This window comes from Xyrauchen texanus, chromosome 9, assembly GCF_025860055.1.
Source record: "Xyrauchen texanus isolate HMW12.3.18 chromosome 9, RBS_HiC_50CHRs, whole genome shotgun sequence".
NCBI classification, from domain to species: Eukaryota; Metazoa; Chordata; class Actinopteri; order Cypriniformes; family Catostomidae; genus Xyrauchen; species Xyrauchen texanus.
The window spans coordinates 43,911,861-43,933,025 of record NC_068284.1 but is presented as its reverse complement, the minus strand read 5'-3'; the positions used below and the strand labels follow the sequence as shown (position 1 = coordinate 43,933,025).

At 38.1% G+C, this 21,165-nt stretch overlaps 3 protein-coding genes and 1 pseudogene across 4 annotated transcripts in view; 3 read left to right on the top strand and 1 right to left on the bottom strand.

Annotated features, from left to right (window-relative positions):
• The window catches only part of fyco1b (FYVE and coiled-coil domain autophagy adaptor 1b), a 29,367-nt gene extending 26,713 nt beyond the window's left edge, over positions 1 to 2,654 (bottom strand). For both annotated transcript variants that reach the window (XM_052133954.1, XM_052133955.1), the window contains exons 1-3: positions 2,579 to 2,654; positions 1,959 to 2,059; positions 248 to 354 (exon numbers count right to left, since the gene is read on the bottom strand). In XM_052133954.1, coding sequence (XP_051989914.1) covers positions 248 to 354; positions 1,959 to 2,010 — 159 coding nt within the window. In that variant the 5' untranslated portion in view covers positions 2,011 to 2,059; positions 2,579 to 2,654. The remainder of the gene's footprint in view (positions 1 to 247; positions 355 to 1,958; positions 2,060 to 2,578) is intronic.
• A 2,325-nt stretch (positions 2,655 to 4,979) lies between these two features.
• LOC127649742 (chemokine XC receptor 1-like) lies at positions 4,980 to 6,002 on the top strand (annotated as a pseudogene).
• An 8,595-nt stretch (positions 6,003 to 14,597) lies between these two features.
• LOC127649069 (chemokine XC receptor 1-like) lies at positions 14,598 to 15,954 on the top strand. Its single transcript, XM_052133982.1, has 2 exons — positions 14,598 to 14,692; positions 14,894 to 15,954. Exon 2 carries the CDS (start codon positions 14,896 to 14,898, stop codon positions 15,952 to 15,954), a length of 1,059 nt encoding a protein of 352 aa, XP_051989942.1. The 5' UTR covers positions 14,598 to 14,692; positions 14,894 to 14,895.
• Positions 15,955 to 18,046: 2,092 nt separating this feature from the next.
• Positions 18,047 to 20,853, top strand: xcr1b.3 (chemokine (C motif) receptor 1b, duplicate 3). Its single transcript, XM_052133983.1, has 2 exons — positions 18,047 to 18,142; positions 19,081 to 20,853. Exon 2 carries the CDS (start codon positions 19,083 to 19,085, stop codon positions 20,115 to 20,117), a length of 1,035 nt encoding a protein of 344 aa, XP_051989943.1. The 5' UTR covers positions 18,047 to 18,142; positions 19,081 to 19,082; the 3' UTR covers positions 20,118 to 20,853.
• The last annotated feature ends 312 nt before the right edge of the window (positions 20,854 to 21,165 follow it).

The following is a 21,165-nucleotide window of genomic DNA, read 5'->3' as shown; positions in this document are numbered from 1 at the left end:
AGGTAAAAGGATTTTCAAGTAGGTATAGCTGCAGACTGGAGTTCTCCAAATGGGGGCGGAATCTCCAAAATGGGGTTGTGCCAACTCCAAAAGGGGGTTGTGCCAACTCCAAAAGGGGGTGTCACTTCCACTCACAGTTAAGGTTAGGGGCTTCCTATATCTTTAATGGCGATTTGGAGCTCATGCCCCTTTTTGGAGCAAAGCCTGCAGCTATACCCTTCTCAGGATTTTAAAGATTGTGTCGTACTTGCAGTAGGTACTCCAGTTTGTAGCAGAACTTATGAAGGCTGGAGCTATCATCTGTGATGGGTTCTCCTGTTTCACAATGTTCTTTGCTCAACTCAGAAACAGCATCTGTACAAAGAAACATGTGGATTTGAGTCTAAGCAAAGTGTTTCAACCATTTCTGGTTTACAGTAGTTAAAATGGGTGCTGTAAATATGAATTACTCAGATATGCTGGAGCTGTATGACTAAGCATCATACGCTCATGGTCATAATAACTCCAGAACTGATATATTTATATACCACATATATATTACACCAATCAGCCACAACATTAAAACCACTTGCTTAATAATGTGTTGGTCCCACTTGTGCCGCCAAAACAGTGCCAACCCGCATCACAGAATAGCATTCTTAGATGATATTCTTCTCACCATAATTGTATAGAGCGGTTAGCTGAGTTACTGTAGACTTTGTCAGCACAAACCACTCTGGCATTCTCTGTTTTCTCATCAACAAGGTTTTTCCATCCACAGAACGGCCGCTCAATGGATGTTTTTGGTACCATTCGGAGTAAATTCGAAAGACCAAGCCCATTTGGCACCAACAATCATCCATGCGATTGTCTAATCAGCTGATCATGTGGCAGCAGTGCAGTGCATAAAATCATACAGATATGGATCAAGAGCTTCAGTTAATGTTCACATCAACCATCAGTATGGGGAAAAATTTTTATCTCAGTGATTTGGAGTGTGGCATGAATACTGGTGCCAGACGGGCTGGTTTGAGTATTTCTGTAACTGCTGATCTCCTGGGATATTCACACACAACAGCCTCTAGAATTTACTCCGAATGGTGCCAAAAACAAAATAGTGAGAGTGGATGGAAACACCTTGTTGATGAGAGAGGTCATCAGAGAATGGCCAGATTGGTTCAAACTGACAAAGTCTACGGTAACTCAGATAACCACTCTGTACAATTGTGGTGAGAAGTACAGCATGTCAGAATGCTATTCTGAGATGCGGGTTGGCGCTGTTTTGGCAGCACGAGGGGGACCTACACAATAAAAGGCAGGTGGTTTTAATGTTGTGGCTGATCGGTGTATATATATATATACTGATCTATACACACATATATATACAAATATATATTTATTAGGGCTGAAACGATTAGTCGATAATAAAAATTGTTGACAAAAAATTTAGTTGTCGAATAGTCGTTTGATCTAATTTAATGTAACATGAGATCACTTTAAACTCTAATGATGAGAGCAGCACTGCACCTTGCACCTGACTGAGGAGAGAAAGAAAACAGCTCACAGTCCTGATGCGCTCTAAACTTTCCAAAGGGTTTCAAGTGACCACAAAGTTTGAGGGAATTATAATGCAAAATACAAAGTAAATAAATACAGAAGCATTCTCGTTGTGGAATAAGTGGAGCTACCACTCCGCTGAAGCAAAACTTGCATGTCGAGCATCTTTAAAGGAAACACCCGACATTACATCTTTAATGCAGTTATATTTAATGCGTTATAACTTTATTGCAATAATCGCCAAATAGTCGAATAATCATTCTAATAATCGTTAGATTAATCCATTATCAAAATAATTATTAGTTGCAGCCCTAATATATATATATATTGAGCGAGAGAGAGAGAGAGAGAGAGATAGAGAGAGAAATAGAGAGAGAGAGAGAGAGAGAGAGAGAGAGAGAGAGAGAGAGAGAGATTTGTACCATGCAGATCTCTGATTATTCTCTGCAGCTGATTTTCTCCAACTGTACTCATGGTGGGATGAATATATTAGTAGAGATGATTCATAAAGTCAACATTGAGTCTGTAGAATCAAATGAATACACAAGAAGTAATATAAGACGTAAATAAACCAGAAAAACAAGACAACTCAGACTGGTCATTGGACTATGATATAATTAAAAAACACCTACTCTTAGAATTTAACCCTGAACTTATTTATGTCATAAAACCACAGAAAACAAATAAAATAATGTTTAAATCTGAACTTTTTATGGGATTTATTGATTAAAGCGACTGCATAAGGGAGTTTTTCTTTTGTTTTTTAACGCTGGGAAATTCTGTGAAAGAAAAAACTTGTTTATATAATGATTAACTTAGTACGAATAAATTGTCTCGAAAACGACTAAAACTAAAAAACATATTTTTAATCTATAAAAATGTAAATGTGCAGCAGTTAAGCACCTGCTGAACTTCACAAGTTTACAGTAGCAAAAAAAATCAACATCATATTTCAGCCAAATCGACTTCTCAACAGGACAAATTAATTTATTGAAGATAAAGACTTGTAAATCGTGATTAATATATATAAATAAATACATACTTCGTTAAGAAAGTAGATCTTCCACATCGATTATTTACAGTAAATACAACCCTGCTGCCGTTTCGGTGGGGCGGTCACTAATATTAAATGACAGCATTCTGGTCCAATCAGAAGCGGCAGATGTTGAACGCGATGGCTGATTGGTTCGGGAGTGCAGCTAGTTTGGTTGCGCGGTAAGAACGCAGTAAACAGACAAAAGTATCACGTGAACAGTATGAACTCTAAATTCCAAACAGATTACAGCATTTAACGTACATGTCCAATAAATAACGTCAAAATAATATAATAAATAACCTTGTTTGCGTGTAACCATCAAAATTCAGAGAGGCTTCAACGAACAGTTGCAATATTTTTGTGTATTTTATTTATTGATTATTTAATATTGTATTCTATATGAAAGAGACACATATAAGCGTTTTACAGTCAATAAATGTATAAAGAGGGGATCCTTTTATAGAAAATGTATGGACCAACATCATTTGTGTGAAAATATATATTAACGGAAGGTTTTTTGATTAGAATTCTTTTGTGTGTTTGTTTGTGTAAAAAACACACAAAAAAAAAACTCAACTCATGCAAATACTTTGGAGACAGAAAGATGCTTTTTTTGAGTGACAAATTTAGATTAGGTTATGCTTATTAATATTAAGCACATTTTTCTGTTAATTTCAGTCACATTTGACATTTCATAACATCTCAAGTATTCTATAAGCAAATGAATCTCCACTGTAACTGGATCAGTCAGTATGAGCCCACTTTTAACATTTTGCATAACAAATATAAATATATTTTTTACAGTGCCCCATGCACTGTAAAAAAAAAAAAAAGTCAGGTAACCTAAAAATGTGCTTCACGTAGTAACAGCGAAATTAACAGGTTTAATTAAAGTAAAAATGTCCATTAATCTGAATAAATCAAACTGACAAATTCAATTACACCAACAAAAGTCATTTTTTAAAGAGAAAATAGATCTGTGAGTTTACAGTTGCAAGTTAAAAAAAATTCAGTGCACTTGATGTGATTTAAAGGGGCCTTTAGCCTCTGCAACAGGGGATTTTTACCCAAAATACTATAATTTCAATTATTGGACTGTTATTAAAAACCTTTGATTCAATCACCTTGAAAAAAACAGAAAATTATCAATATAAAAATGTTGTCTTAAAATAAATGTGATCATTTCAGTGATTCTCATTAGCTAAATAAATTTGCAACATTTTAAAAATGATTAAATATTACATCAAATTTCATTAGGAAAAATGTGCAGTGTACGGTGACGAACAGTTGTTAAGGAAAGTACTTTGGTTGTTTTTTGTTGCTGTTTAGTGTTTTTGGGAGAAAATAAAATTAAAAGTGCCATTAACCCCGCAGGGCCTTTAGGCCCATTGTACCCTATTATATGATGCTTAATACACACACTGAGCACTTTACTAGGACCACTATGGTCCTAATAAAGGGCTCGACATGATCTTCTGCTGTTGTAGCCCATCCGCCTCAAGTTTCGACATGTTGTGCATTCTGAGATGCTTTTCTGCTCACTACAATTGTACAGAGTGGTTATCTGAGTTACTGTAGCCTTTCTGTCAGCTCGAACCAGTCTAGCCATTCTCCATTGACATTTCTCATCAACATGGCGTTTCCATCCACGTAACTGCCGCTCACTGGATGTTTTATGTATTTAGCACCATTCTGCGTAAACTCGGAAATACTCAGAAAGTTACGGAAATACTCAAACCAGCCCATCTGGCACCAACAATCATGCCATGGTTGAAATCACTGAGATCAAATTTGTTCCCCATTCAGATGGTTGATGTGAACATTTACTGAAGCTCCTGACCCATTTCTGCATGATTTTATGCACTGCTGTCACACGATTGGCTGATTCGATAATCACATCAATGAGTAGGTATACAGGTGTTCATAATAAAGTGCTAAATGAGTGCATATCTGATTAAACAAAAGTTGGCATATGAATGATGCACAAAATGTGACTGATGCATCTTTTTTTGTGTCAAGTGCTTTGTCAAATGCAAAGGCCTCTCCTGATCTTGCTCACTTATTGATGTTGTGTGGGAACAGAAAACCAAAAATGGGACTGTAATGGGTTTTGTGTTTGAAAATGGGGGATCTGTGCATCATTATTGGGAAGTTTGAGCTCTCATAGGAACAATCACACATGAGGAGGGTTTCAGTAGTTCGTCAACACTCTTTGGAAAAAAGGTAAGAATATCTATATTTGCATTAACATTTGCATTTATTGCAAATAGTCGGTACACTGATTTTAATATCGTAAGAAATACAAAAATGAAATATTTATTTGTTCCTCAGGTGCACATTTTGCAACATTTCCAAAGAGTCCATCGTCACATCATTTACACATTTGATGAATGAAAGTGAGCAGACAATGTCTACCATTAAAAATGACACAGACAATGACTATCCAGACGACGTATGTAACAAGACAAATGTGATCCAGTTTGCCGCAGCTGTCACTCCAATCGTTTTCACCATAGTCACTGTGTTCAGCTGTGTGGGAAACACATTGGTCTTATGGGTTCTTTTGAAATACGAAAATCTCAAATCCCTGACCAACACATATCTGTTTAACCTGGCTCTCTCCGATTTGATCTTCACCTTTGGCCTGCCCTTTTGGGCATACTACTACATGTACGGCTGGACTTTTGGAGATCCCGCTTGTAAAGTGGTTAACTTTGTGTTCTACACGGGATATTACAGCAGCATCATTTTCCTGACGGTTTTATCTGTGCACCGCTACGTGGCTGTGGTTTACCCCATGTCAGTGGTCATATCAAGGAAAAGTCTGCACTGTTATGTAACATCTGCTGTCATCTGGATCACCAGTCTTTGCGCTGCCGTGCCACAAGCCAAGTTCAATACAGTTGTTTCCAACTCCAATGAGTCCAACAGTACGGTTGTATTCCAGTTCTGTGATTTCGAGGACCATATTAATTGGAAACTCATGAGTACATACTTGCAAAATTCCCTTTTTATTGTCGCATTCGCTATCATTACTTTTTGCTACTTTGGGATCCTAGGAGGACTGCTTCGACCAACATCTCACACTCGCAACAAGACTGTATGTTTAATCGTCTGCATTGTGGTGTTTTTTGTCCTTGGATGGGGACCGTACAATGTGGCCATATTTCTGGACTCTCTGATCTCATGGAAAATATATCCTTTCTATGAATGCAATGTCAGTGTCACTGTAGACTACTTGATGTGCATCTCTCAGATGGTGGCTTTCTCTCACTGCTGCCTGAATCCCGTGTTTTACGTCTTTGTAGGGAACAAATTCAGAAACCACCTGAAGAAAATGTTATTGACTGTCTGTAAGAAGGGCAGAGAGCCTCAGAATTGACACAGCAGGCTTATTTACTCGAATGGTGAAGAAATATCCATGTATTAGCTCCTCGTGCTTGTAATATTTTATCACAGAAATAAGAAACAACCAACAATAGCTTTAAACAAATAATGTAAAGAAGATCCTGATTATTTTGAATGCATGTTTAAAAAAAGTGTTTAATATCAAAGTCAAGCATGCTTTTTTAAAGTAACAAATATGAATGACTTTTGTTTGCATTATTATATAGGCATCATGTTTTGTCAATTTAATTTGCATTACACATTTGCTTTGTTTTATACATTTCTGTGCATTTTCTGCATGTATCTTTACTTGTGAAATTTGAACAACATAATATATTTACCTGTACATACTGCATTTGTATATACCTTACGTTTGTCATATGTGAACAATGTAATAACAATGTAATAGCTTGTAATAAGGTGAACAATGCTTTTTGAAAATATGTGCATGGTTTATGTCACTGCAAAATGTGTCTAGGTGTTGTTGCTGTCACTTCTGTCATTATCAACCACAAACACTACAAGTATTACTCACTGTCAGTTTCTCTAACATAGTCTAGTCTACAGCAGTTCTGTGGTCTATGTTATGCTTCAGTTCTCCACATATGTGCAATCATGTGTGGTTGGCTGATTCAGCATCCTTTAGTTATTTGTTCTACAAGGTCACATGTTTAAGAACAGCATAAACAATGACTGCAAATGAGTGAAGTCTTTTGAATCTCATGAGACTATTAATGTGTATGATCTAACGTGGAATCCCTTAGATCATTCATCATTGTTCATTTGTGTTTCTGGTAGAATCATGCATGAACATAATGCAAATTAATAACTCTAGATGTAAGAAAGAAAATCATCCAATAAATGAGATTTATTGAATATCTCATTTGGTTCTCTACGTTGGACATATTCATTTTGTAACTGTGCTCTAACTGTAAAGGGATAGTTACATTTACATTTATTCATTTGGCAGATGCTTTGATCAAAAGAAGATTTAAGGAGACAGCAGTACAAAAAGTGCTGTATTACAAAGTTTCAGTAGCATCAGAATAGTAGTATCCAAGACAGATTAGAGTGCAACAAGAATATATATTATTAATAATATATATTATTATTATTATTTAGTGCTCATGGAAAAGATGTGTTTTTAGCCATTTTTTTGAAGACAGAGAGTGAATCAGCTTCACGGATGGAGTTGGGAAGGTCATTCCACCAACGAGGGACAGTGAAACCGAAAGTCTGGGAAAGTGTTTTGGTGCCTCTTTGAGTTGGAACAACAAGGCGCCACTCATTATCAGACTGCAGGCTTCTGGTGGGAACATAGCTCTGCAGAAATGATTTTAGGTATGCTGGACCAGACCCTGTAACTGTTCTGAATGCCAGCATCAGAGCCTTGAATTTGATCCGTGCATCAACCGGCAGCCAGTGGAGAGAGACAATGAGTGGTGTAACATGCACTCTCTATGGTTTGTTGAAGACGAGATGTGTTGCTGCATTCTGGATCATTTGCAGGGGTCTAATTGCACATGCAGGGAGGTCTGCAATGAGAGTAGTCCAGACTAGTTATGACAAGTGACTGAACAAGAAGGTGTGTGGCTGTTCAGAGAGGAAGGGTCTTATCTTCCTATTGTAGAGTGTAAATCTACATGATCTTACTAGTCTTTGAGATGTGGTCTGTGAAACTGAGTTAGTTATCGATGGTTACCCCTAGATTTCGGACAGTTTTTGAAAGCGTTATTGTAGTTGAACCCAGCTGCACAGTGATGTTGTGTCGAGGAGCTCCGTCTTCACTGGTTTAAGTTGCAAGTGGTGTTCCTTCATCCAGGCCGAGATATCGGCCAAACAGGCCAAGATTTGATCAGGCACTGTGGTGTTGTTAGTTTACCCAAAAATGAAAATTCTCTCATCATTTACTCACCATCATGCAATCCCAAATGTGAATGACTTAACTTGCTTTATTCAGCAGAACCCAAATTAAGATTTTTAGAAGAATATATCAGCTCTGTATGTCCAATGCAAGTAAATAGTGATCAGACCTTTGTAGCTCCAAAAATCACCTAAAGGAAACATTAAAGTAATCCAAATGACTCCAGTGGTTAAATACATATCTTCACAAAACTATATGATAAATGTGGGTGAGAAACAGATAAAAATGTAAGTCCTTTTTATCTCTAAATCTCCACTTTCAGTTTAGGATGTGAAAGTGAAACTGAACAGGCACCACATGTGGCGTTCAGATTTAAAAGTGAAAGAGAAAAATGGGTTAAGGTTAAAAAAAGGACTTAAATGTTGATCTGATTCTCACCCACATCTGTCATACCGCTTCTGAAGATATACTGTAGATTTAACCATGTGAGTCATATTGTAAGGGACATACAGAACTGAAATACTTTTCTAAAAACGAAAGTCTGGGAAAGTGTTTTGGTGCCTCTTTGAGTTGGAACAACAAGTCTGCATCAACCGGCAGCCAGTGGAGAGAGACAATGAGTGGTGTAACATGCACTCTCTATGTTTTGTTGAAGATGAGACATGTTGCTGCATTCTGGATCATTTGCAGGGGTCTAATTGCAAATGCAGGGAGGCCTGCAATGAGAGCATTACAGTAGTCCAGTCTAGTTATGACAAGTGACTGAACAAGAAGTTGTATGGCATGTTCAGAGAGGAAGGGTCTTATCTTCCTGATATTATAGAGTGTAAATCTACATGATCTTACTATCTTTGAGATGTGGTCTGTGAAATCGTGTTAGTTATCGATGGTTATTTTAGGTATGCTGGGGCAGACCCTGTAACTTTTCTGAATGCCAGCATCAGAGCCTTGAATTTGATCCATGCATACACATCTGGGATGGCATGGGGGAAAGTAAATGTTGAAAGAATTTACATTTTTGGGTGAACTATCCTTTTAAGCATTTGATACAATGAACTTATTATGTAATTTAATTACATTTGTAGTTAAACTGTTAATCTTACCTCTAACCCTAAACCACCATCAGAACTCGAATTTGAAAAAAGACTGGGTGTAATTGGATGTTACCAAAAAATGTAGCTGTTAATTTTTGTTAATAATATGAATTCACCTAAAAAATCCAGGTTGTGAAATTCAAGTTTTTATTATTCAAGGTGTGTATTTCCGGTCGTGAAATTCAGGTCTCAATATTCAGGTTGTTGAATGCGAGTTGAGAAATTCAGATGGCAAAATTTGAGGATGATATTTGGGAATGCAACGTTGATGTAATCCATCTCTCTCTCTTGGACAATGATGGAAACATGCTAAAAAAAGTAATTTTAAATGAAATAACAAATACACGTATATCCATTATGTTATACATACAGTATATAGTAGTAAATATCTATAGCCTATTTTTATAATGTGCAGAACGTCATTTCTTTGCTCCTTGGCAATTCGCATTGAACGAATCTGCTGAGAAGGCCATTCAAATTATTCACCAGATAACACAGTCCGCAGTTGATCCATAGCACGGCCAATCTCAGTGGAACATCACAGTAAACATCTCTCATTCAGTGTGGTTTTGTGATCTGTTTAAAATACAAAACATCTGTGATGATCACGTCTTGAACAATGGGCAAATATCATATTCTTGATAATAATTTTTGTATTGTTTTCCTGTAAAAATATCAAAAAATCCTTAAAACAAGATCAGTTTGATTGATCTTGTTTTAGAAACAACACTGCAGAAGATATTTCGGTTTTTCAGAGAATGTATTTTTAACATGTGTATTTTGTCTTACTGTACTGGCAGAGATTTTATAGTCAAAACAAGTGAAAAAATCTACCAGTGCTGAAGAAGTAATCCAAAGTATTTAGAATACGTTACTGACCTCGCGTAATCTAATGGAATACATTTCAAATTACATGTATTCTGTAATCTGTAGTGAAATACATTTCAGAAGTAACCCATCCAACCCTGTTCATGCATGCATTACATGCAAAACAAAGGTAACTATAACGGAATACTGAATCTAATTTTAGTAAGGGGTACAATGCACATATTACAGAACATTCTCTTAAGTATATAGATGGAGCCCAGATTTATATTATCATGAAGGTAATGTGGTCTACCTGAAAATAAACATAACATATAAGACACTGACAAATCATCAGTAGTCTACCTACAGTATGTAATACATATGAGGTCAGACGATCCAGAATTTTGATTAAAATAATAAAAAGCGAGATGGCATGCTAACTCAAGCAATCCAGACAGGTTATGTAAAAAAATTAGGAACAGAATGTGTGTTGTACATTCTAAGTTCATTATATTTTCATTCAGCACTAGTAAAAATGTGCAGAAAACAGGTAATAGCGGCTGTTGTTTCAGTCAGCCATATGTCTGTATTATTTCACTTATTTATAGTCACAACAAGAGGTAGCTGTATACCCGATTCATATTACCTTGGATGCAATGATTAAACACACTCTGTTGTTTAGAGAGAGAGAGAGAGAGAGAGAGAGAGAGAGAGATTGAGAAGTCAAAGAATAGACACATATCTCTGTCCAGCCATATTTGTATAAACCGAATTGTATGAACTGAGTTTTCAGAAATAAAACAGAGATGTAGAAGGTTGATAGAGCCACACGTACACATTCAGAAGCTACAGTCAGGCAGAGAGTACAGAGGACCGCAGTGTTTTGGAGGTTTTGGATGTTTTGCTAACCCAAATTGAACTGGAAGAACCGAAGAGAAAGGCGGAGAGAGCGGGAATGTCTGTCACATCTTCTCCATTCTGAACCGGTGTGTGTGTGACAAAACTCAGACTGAAGAGAGCAAGACCTCAGCGAAACAGTCAGTAGGTGTAACATTTTCAGACAAAAGAAGTAGTTTTTAACCAGCTAGTGAGATGCTATCTTCAATATAAGTTTAACAGAATGATTTTGGACTGGTGCCAGTTCACAGGATGGAGCTACCCGACGTGACGCTGCAAAAAGAAAAACAAACGATTGACAGAATCTCTCGTTGCTTGTCGCAGCTGTAGGACAAATCTCAGATTAACATAAAAAGATAACTTTAATCGCGTGCCGTGTTGCGCCTGGCTAACATTCTCCATCTCAGTTTGATTTCAGAGTCTTCTGAAATCCAACTGGGTAAGGATATTTCCTCTGAGAGTCCTGCACAGGTCCATTTTTGGAGACCCGCCCCCGCCCGTACCCGCAAGGTTCAGCACCAGATCCGACCCGTCACCCGTGATAATATCAAAATTAAATCCGCACCCGCCCAGACCCGTTAATATTTGACCCGTGCCCGCGATAACTCACACACACTAAAATCATTCCAATTAAAGTGATTTATTTTTTATCTCGCACCTCTCTCAACATCACAATAGCCTCATGAATGGGCAAATGAAACAGGTTAAAGTGCGCTTTGTTTTGCGCCATTCAAGTAGCCTACATCGGCACCTAAATAGGCTATGGAACCTGATAACGCAAATAGACCTATTAATAAAAAATGTAAAAAAAGAACAAGAAAAAAATACAACCTACCTGAGCCTGTCGCTCACAAACAATAGCCTATGCCTATGCATTTACTTTCTCTTAAGGTTACTGTGCAGGAAAAGGATATCGTCCACAGTCCCAGGTTTAAGTTGCGTTCTTCGTTCTTGAATTACAAATCCAGCCATGGAAAAGTCTCTCTCACTCGCAGCGCTCGATGCTGGGATGGAGAGAACATTCCGCGCAATCATTGTCAGGTTGGGAAATGTTTTCGCATGCTCCTTCCACCACAACAAAACATCGAAAGGATCCCCCTTGGGTGGCTTGAACTCGATGTATGCAGAGACCTCATCCTCGGGCAGCACAGTGTCATCGCTGGAGTCCTCTACGTCTGACAAACAATCAGCTGTTGAAACCAAACGAACTCTCTTCGCAGCTGGGCCTGCCGAGATGCTGTGGCATGGTAGCAGATCTTCGCGTTTCTCCTCGAGTTCTATTTAAAAGAAATAGACACATGGATGTATATATTTCACTAAATTATTAATTTGCCCATTAACAATAATTGTTAATTATTAAAGACAAGTAGCATATAAGTTTGTGATTGAATAGCTTAACTTTCACAAGACGCCGTGCTTCGCTATGAACTCCCATAATTTCACCATGGTCTCCCAGCAGCTTCAGGCTTTCAACTTTGAATGCAAGAACATTGCCAGCTTATGCAAGAGATGCAGCACAAATTTCTCAGTTAAAATCTTGAGGCATTTTTCTTTAAGCGATGACAATATCAGACTGTTGGTAGAAGACGGCTGAAGGTGACGTCTGAGGCGCTCCAACCACACAGCTGTCAAGTGGATGGTCGGAGTTTTGGATGCTTCCAGGGCTTTGGTGGCTTCTTTGAATCGTGCCAAAAAATTCACAATGTCATGCAAAGTCTCCTTGCTCATGCAGTTTAAACGGTGTTCTTCGTCACGTTCCTCCAGAAGAGCACGGATGGCATCGTAGTGGCTGCTAATGGAGTCCAGCATCGTGTGAAGGGAGTTCCATCGCGTCTCCACGGATGCTTTCAGTGTTTTTTGCAGACGATTCTGGAGATGTGACTGCTTAAAGTAAGTCACAAGAGACTTAGCAGACTCAATGACACCAGATACCTCTTCGCCAAACAAATCGTCCCCAGCAGGTTTCTCAAGTGTGGTATGCAATACTGTGTTCAGGATATGTGCTGCGCAACTCAATCTCGTGGCTGTGCGGAGGGCCGCAACAATGTTTGCAACTCTGTCAGTTACGTACACTAGTTTGGTAAAGAACTCATCCAGTCCAAATTTGTGGAGTGCTTGGACGATGGCTGGCCTGAGGTTGTCAGCTGTTTTACGTAAATTGCTGTCCCATTCAGCTGTGCAGAGCACTCGCTCCTGCAGTTCCCAATTGCTTTTAATGTAATGTATTGTCACACAGAGATATCCAATTTTTCGGAAATCATCCGTCCACAAATCCAGCGTCACAGCCCCGTTGCTCTCGGTCAATTGTTCCCTCAGCTCCGGAATTATGCCTTGTCTTTTATCCTCGGCATATGTAGTGATCCTACGGGAGACAGTAGTTGGATCGGGCAGAAGCTGACGCGTGTCCACAAGGCCAGCTCGTGCCCCAGTGTCAATTAAGCCCTGTGCCAGTTCCAAAAATCCATCGCCGCACACAGTCTCAAATGATCTAATGTCTCGGCACACAAATTGCACAGCCAATTGTGTTATCGCCTCCTTGTCTTCCCCTCTTGGAGGTTTGTACCCTTTGGCAAAATACCTGTCAATTGTAGCACTGGAAACCCCTGCTGTGCTCCTGCAAGTCTCGACATGCTTCCTAAGAGAAGACGTGCCCAGCTTCCGGCTATCAAACGGCAAAACTTTATGGCATGTTTTGCAAGCCGCAAATCCGCTTATGATGTTATTTTCCTGATCACGTATTACACCACACTTTCTCCACACATCCGATTTTGCCTTTAAAGACTCGTTGTCAACAATTTTATATACTCCGCTCGCCAACTTTACTTTTACTTCATCCATAGCTACTCCTGCAACGCTCCAACTAGGCTACGAGAAGCATCAATGAAAGTCGCACTGTCGCAGTGACGTAATGGGTCCAAAGGTCATATCATTGTTGCGAATATGTAATGGTAATTTAGACACAAATATTGCACATATTTTTCATCCGCTACTACCCGCCCGCAAGGAGTTCATAATCCACCCGCATCCCCGCCCGTGAATTTTAGGAATGTCACAATCCACCCGTTTTAGACACTTTTATGCGGGTACCCGCGGGTACGCGACCCGTTGCAGGACTCTGTTTCCTCTCCCCTTTGACTTCAAACTCTTCGGTTTGTATACAGCTGTGTTGTGTTCTCTGTTTTTATTATATCTGGGGGTCCAGTTGTATCAAAAAAAAATGTATCTTGCTTGAACGCCCCCATTTCACGAGCAAGGGATGTGTGAATTGCTGCTCTCGTGCACTCTCATTAACGCAAAAAGGGAATGAACGGTTGATGAAGTTTTCACTAAATAATAAATTGGGCTTCTGTTTGTCTCTTCCCAAACCTTATTTTATGCCTTCAGAACAATGCATAAGTCACAATAATTAATTAGACTTCTGAATTATACTTTTGCGTCCTTTTGATATTTGAAGAGGTGGTCACCATGCACTGCCATTGTATGACGTCACTTCAAAATTTCTCCATTTGTGTTAAGAAAATGAAAGAAAGTCACGTGGTTACGTAATAACAACAATGGGGTGAGTAAATTATGAGTTAATTAAAAATTGTTTGGTGAACTATCCTTTTAATTATGTTTTTAATACAAATGTTTTAAATAAAACAACTGAATATTGTTTTTTAAATCAGATTATGGGATGGGGGTGAGGAGGCACAAAAGTTGTGGCCAAAACAAGTTAGAACAACTCATCAAAACATATATATATATATATTTTTAATTGAAACTTAAACATAAAACCCAAAAAGCTTTAATATGGTTGAATAAACCTGACTACATCAGATGACACCACAAAAGTAACTTTACTAAGGTCAGAACTGTTGTAGCATTCATGTAAATCTTTACAACTGTTACCAGTCATCTCCATAGATTTCCCAGCACACAACACACACACAGCCTAGCAACATTTGTTTATTCATTGTGAAACTGTTAACATTAGCAAAAGGAAATGACACTGACCAAAGTGCAACATCAATTGTCACTTGCACAATAATTCTTCAGCTGATTCACATTTTGGTCCCGACAGACATCGAGGTAGGCTTAAGTGTCATGTTCTTAAACTATTCATTAACTATAGATTAAAGAAACCGGCATAAATTCTGATTAAGCATTATTGTAAAAGTTTTATTGAATTAGACATGCGACATGATATAGCTTGATAGTCAAATATCAGCATTTGCAAAGTGTTAAAAAATACCTACTCTTCTCTCTCCCAACCATGTTTGTTTCTTCTAGAAATGCAAAAAGCAGAGATGACATTCAACAGCAGCTTTGAAAATGACTCCTATAATGGAAATGAAGATTTAATTACAATGTGTGAAGCTGATGACTATGAAAAAGTCACAGCGGTGTGCTATGCCACTATCTTCTGCCTCAGCCTACTTGGCAATGGTCTCCTCCTGTGTGCCCTTACATGCTATGAAGACCTAAAGAGGGCCACCAACCTGTTCATGTTCTGCTTGGCTCTGTTTGATCTACTCTTCACCCTGACATTGCCTTTTTGGTGTGTGGAGCTTCTCCATCATTGGGTCTTTGGCAACATCGCATGCAAGGTCGTGACTGGGGCCTACTTTGTAGGCATCTACGGAAGTCTCATTCTTCTGACGGCCATGACGCTTGATCGTTTCGTCGTCGTGGTGGTAAGAAGCGACTGGCTAACACGGAGTCGAAGGCTCGTATGTTCAAAAGTCGCATGTGCTTGTGCATGGATCATCAGTTTGGTGGCTTGTCTGAGAGATTCGATGGCCTCGAAGGCAGAGAAAGTGCATATCGTCACCTACGCATGTAAAACCACCACTACGTATGACGATAATGTGGGTTATTACACTCAGCTCATTCTGCTTTTCCTCTTACCGTTTGCGGTTATTGTTTTCTGCTACACCAAAATTCTGTTAACGCTCATGTCAACATCCACTAGGCAAAAATACAGGACTGTAATATTGGTGTTGAGCATTGTTATTGCGTTCTTTATATGCTGGGGACCATATCATATTGTCATAGTGTTGTCGTCCTTCTATGATTTCTGTGAGCATTATCATTTGCATGGGGCATTTGTCGTCAGCAGGATTCTGGCATTTTCCCACTGCTGCATGAATCCAGCATTGTATTTTCTCAGAAGAAAGTTCAGAATGCTTGTGTCCAGCTTCCTATTTTGCTCTCCTGAACTTAGGCAGTCGGGACGGTATAGAGAAGGCACAGATCAAAGCGACTCCCGGATTCATCCGTACATGACTGAAAGGGTTCTGGAAAATGGCGGTGTGAGACAAGCAAATGCCACAGAGCTGAACTCAATGTAAAAGCTATATGAAATGTCTGTGACTTTAAACTTCCATTTGAACTTATTTATTCCCAAAGGAAATTTGTATTGCTCAAAGGTTTCACTTTCATAACTCATGAGACTTTAATGGAATTGCAAAATTCAACATGGACTCTTTTCAAACAGGTTTCCCCAACTCTCCCCTGGTCTTCCATTGGATGAAAACAGATAGTCCTCCCTCAAACCAACAGAGTAATGTTTTGAAACGTCAAAGAATCTTAATTTTCTGTGAAATCAGCCTTTGCGTTAACAGTAGTTGTCTCTGCATATTAAGCTGTGATTAGAGAAAAAATATCAACTTAGATTCCCCCCCCCATAAAATTCCATAGGACACAATAAAATGAGACACCAATGAAGAATTTCAAGCTATACGATTAATGTAGATAGCATAGATTATATCAGGGTTACTCAACTTTGGAAAGCAAGGGGGCCAGAAAGCAGGGGGCCGCACTCTTATTTATTAATTTATTAAAACATATTTGAATTACTATTTTATATTAATCAGGCGAGCGGACTTCGCTATATGCTATTTAATACATTATGGACACTTGTAATTAACACATGAAAAATAAAACATTACATATAGATATATAGAAAAATTCTTGTAAATGTGTGGTTCTTTTAAAAACAAGAAATTGTGATATAGAATTATTATAATGATCATATATAGGACAATATTTGTCAATATATTTTTTAAAGATCTGCACTTTTACAAGTAGACCATATACTGCAGTAGAATGCACAACTCACTGTACAATTAAAATGTACATTTTGAGAAATAGTAGACTCGTGTATGTATATAGTGACCGAGAGCGCACCCAAACTGTTGCACAGACTGATGCTACACGCATGTTATAAAAAGTGTCTTATAATCAGATTTATATTCGCAGATTTGTCGTTAAATTCATAATTTTTATCCATTTGCCTTTTCTTTTCCTCTACAGCGGTTCAGCAGTTTATCCATACTGAGAATTACCGTAAAGGCTCTAGAAAATGTACACCTTTGGAAGAATTTCAATCTAATGAGAACAGTGATTTTTGATTGGAGCACAGCTCAAGACAGTGTTGAGATCTCATAAACTCTAGAGGAGATGGTCTTTTTCTCAGGAGGATTCAGCCAAAAACGTCTCCAATTGCTCTACATTCAAAAATTCTCTCATCATATACCCACTCTCGTGCCATCCCAGATGTGAATGACTTTCTTTCTTCTGCTGAACACAAAGATTTTACAATGCAAGTGAATAGGTGTTCAACACTTTCAAGCTCCAAAAACCATAAAAGTAATCCAGAAGACTCCAGTGGATAAATCCTTGTCTCCTGAAAGACCAAATATGAGAACAGACCAAAATATAACTTTTTTTTTCACTACTAATATTCTCATTGGCGATCATGATTTCTAGCTCAATTACACCTCCGAGTGCTTGACACATGCGCAGACCACTAGACAGACCAATCAACCAAGACTGCTGATTTAAATTGTTATTTAAATCTAAAATGTATCATATGTTGGTCGGTTTCTCACCCAAAACCAATTGGATGACTTCAGAAGACATGGATTATACCGGTGGAATTTTTTAGATGTTTTTATTTTATGCTTTATGTCCCTTTGGAGCTTCAAAATGTTGGACCCAATTTACTTGCATTGTATGTATCTAAAGAGCTGAGATATTCTTCTAAAAATCTTCATTTGTGTTCTGAAGAAGAAAGAAAATTATACATATCTGGGATGGCATGAGTGTAGGTAAATGATGAGAGAATTTGCATTTTTGGGGAAACTTTCCCTTTAATCTAATTGTTGTCTTTGAGAGACAATTAAGATATTAAAGATAACTTATTGTTGTTGTTTTTTCTTTGCTATGGGTTAAGATCAGATCAGCTTGTAATGTATAGTTTTTTCTCTGCATTAGGTATTTTTGTAGAACATATTTTGTGTTCTTGCTGTGTTCAAAGATTAACTTTAAGAAAAAGAGTATGTATTAAAACAAATTTTTTCATGAGTTGTGTTTATAATTTTGAAGTCCATTTGATTGGCATCTGGCAAATTTGGATGTGAGTGGGCCGGGCATTTATGTGACCGAAGAGCGAGACTTGCAGATCAGGATTGATTTCAGTTTCTCTGTATGAGACAGGAAGGATATTTTAAGAATAAAAAAAAACCCATAACCAAGGTATTTATCGTCTAACATTCATTGTCTTTCATTTTGACAACTTTTCTTTCTTTCTGTCTTTGTTTCTGTTTTCTTTCTTTATCTTTTGTTTGTTTCTCACTTTCTTTTGGTTTCTTTGATTGTTTCTTGCTTTCTGTTCTTTTCTTCTTCTGTGGAGCACAAATATAATTGTTTTAAGAATCTTAAGAATCTACTTTTTGACAGTTAGTGACCGTGCCTTTCAAGCTCCAAAATAGGACAGAAATGCCAGTATAGCACCAATAAATTACTCCATATGACTAAAGCGATATATTCAATAGTACAATAGCTTTGTTTGAGGAGCATGCCAAAATTTCTGTTGTAACTCGTTGAAACTATGATTGAATGTCTGACTTGGAGTATACTGTGTCTGACTACTTTTAAGGTGTGTGTGTGTCTGTGTGTGTGTGTGTGTGTGTGTGCGCGCCCACATCCGTGGACTTGTGCTCAAGTATGTGCTCTGGATTTTCCTGAACATTTATAATTTCTGTATTTTGTATTCTAATCCATTCGCTTCCAATGGCCAGTCATTTTTGACCAGGAACACAAAAGGTGAAATAATAAAGGTGAAACCAATAAAATGTAAAAATAAAAAAATTATAATCATGTGTGTGTGTGTGTGTGTGTGTGTGTGTGTGTGTGTGTGTGTGTGTGTGTGTGTGTGTGTGTGTGTGTGTGTGTGTGTGTGTCCTTTCTGGGGCTTGACGGCAATGGTCACTCTGAAAGGAAGTTGTATAGAAAAAAGTTGCATAATGATTGTCAAAAATGTCCCCTTTTATGCATCATAGAACAAATCAAAGCATATGGGTTTAGAATGAAAATAATGACATAACTGAATAACATCAAACTCATTTACGATTTTATGTTCACTTGATTATATTGCTGTATGTAGATAAACTTGTGTTGTTGTCATTGTACAGGTATGATGTATCAAGAGACTTTACAGGGGAACTTTAATTCCAGCAGTGATTATGACATAAACTACACATATGTGGATTATCCTTTGATTACATTAGAAGATGGGAATTCTGCTGGGGTGATTATCGCTGTATGCTACAGCATCATCATCTGCATCAGTCTATCAGGAAACACTTTCCTGCTCTGGGTGCTCTTGAAGCAAGTGGGTTTGGGCAACTCTGCGGACCGCTTCCTCCTTCATCTTACAGCGTCTGACCTGATCTTCACCATAACGTTGGTCCCCTGGACCATCAACCAGATCCAGGGCTGGATCTTTGGGCTGGTATGCTGCAGGTTGTTCACCTGGGGTCTCTTCCTAGGTCTATACAGCTACATGATGTTCCTCACAGTCATGACAGTTCATCGATATGTAGCTGTTGTGTATCCGGTTTTTGCATCATCTGTATGGAATCGTAGCAGACTGTATGCGCAGCTCTTGTCTGCTGTGGTGTGGCTGATCCCCATAGGCTTCAGTTTGCCGGAATTGTTCTTTTCTGAACTCGTGGACAGTCATCAGGGTGTCTTGTGTGTTTCAGTCGATAACTCAGTGTTAACATTGCTGGGCCATTTTATTCAGATAATTCTCTTTTTTCTGCTGCCATTCCTGGTTATTGCATTCTGCTACACCCGCATGGCATTCATCATCCACCAGAGCCGCATCACAAGCAGGAACCGGCATCACGCCGTGTGTAATATCTTCTGCATGGCCATGGGCTTCTTCATCTGTTGGGCACCTTATAACATCTTCCTCTTCCTCATCTCCTTGAGGATTTTAGGCGTCACTGTGTTAAATCTGACAGCGTGGGAAGAGAACATTTACTGTGTCACTCACGTTCTGGCTTACTCACACTGCTGTCTGAACCCACTCATACACATCTTTGGAGGGAGGAAGTTCAGGAAATATCTCACTTGGTTAAAAAGCTTCACTCGGTTCTCACAGAGGTACAGCAGTTACACTTTTAGCAACCAGAGCAGCCTTTCAGGGCAAACTCATCTCTGATCATAATAACCTTTGGGTTCTACATTTTAAAAGTGTAGCATGAAAGTGCAATTAGCAAAGAATACACTACCTGTCAAAAGTGTGTACACACCTACTAATTCATTATTATTGCTATTTTTCCACATGTTAGAATAATAGAAATATCATTCAAAATCAAAGTATGGGGGTGTCATGGCGGAGGGCGGGGCCGGCTCGTGATTCTGCACACCCGGTCCCTAATCAGGCTTATAAGTAGGGGCGGGGTGTGCGGATTCCGCCCTGTCAAAATGGGTATTATGTTATGACTAAATTATCAAACTCTTTTAAACTGTAGAACTCCAGTGTATAATATATATTATAAATGTGTCAATAAAGTGTCACTCAGTTTTTTTGTCCATGTTTGATAAATTCAAATGTAATGTCTATGTCATGTGGTGTAACTGTACGTTAATTGACAGTAAAAATGTTTGGCAGGAGTTGTTCTGAATAATCTTTTATTATTATGTCTTAAGAAAATAAGCAGTGAAACCATTTTAGTTTAAAATATGATTCATTTTGAAAAACCTTTGTACACCAAATCAAAGTCATGTGGTGTAACCAATATGTAGGCAGCAATGTTGTTGTCATGTGTCAAAACCTCTTTAGACCAGCAAGACTGTGTGTGAAGTTTTAAAAACAAATCATGATTTTGACATATCATTAAAAATCTATATTTTGACATTTTTATGAAAAGGCACATTTTGTTCGGGTCATTTGGTGTAACGATTAGAAAACTTAAAAATTAATGATATTTGTAAAAAATATTTTTCACCTTGAAACATATGATTGAAAACTTGATTGATTAAGTTGCGCACACGCTCATGTTTTCAAGCTGCAAGGAAACTATTTGAATACCTTTTAGTTGATGGCTACAACACATTACATTTTTAAAGTTTTAAACCCTTGTATTGTGCTGGTTTGTGCTGACACCTTTTGTGTTACCGAAAAAAATGACCGGCCCACTAAGATTGATAATAAATCTCTCATATTGCATATATTATCCCAAGATAATGCATTAGATGTTTTGTCA

Excerpts from the sequence above, each read along its gene's own strand:
- LOC127649069 (XM_052133982.1), top strand. The coding sequence starts at position 14,896 with ATGCAAAAAGCAGAGATGACATTCAACAGCAGCTTTGAAAATGACTCC.
- xcr1b.3 (XM_052133983.1), top strand. The coding sequence starts at position 19,083 with ATGATGTATCAAGAGACTTTACAGGGGAACTTTAATTCCAGCAGTGAT.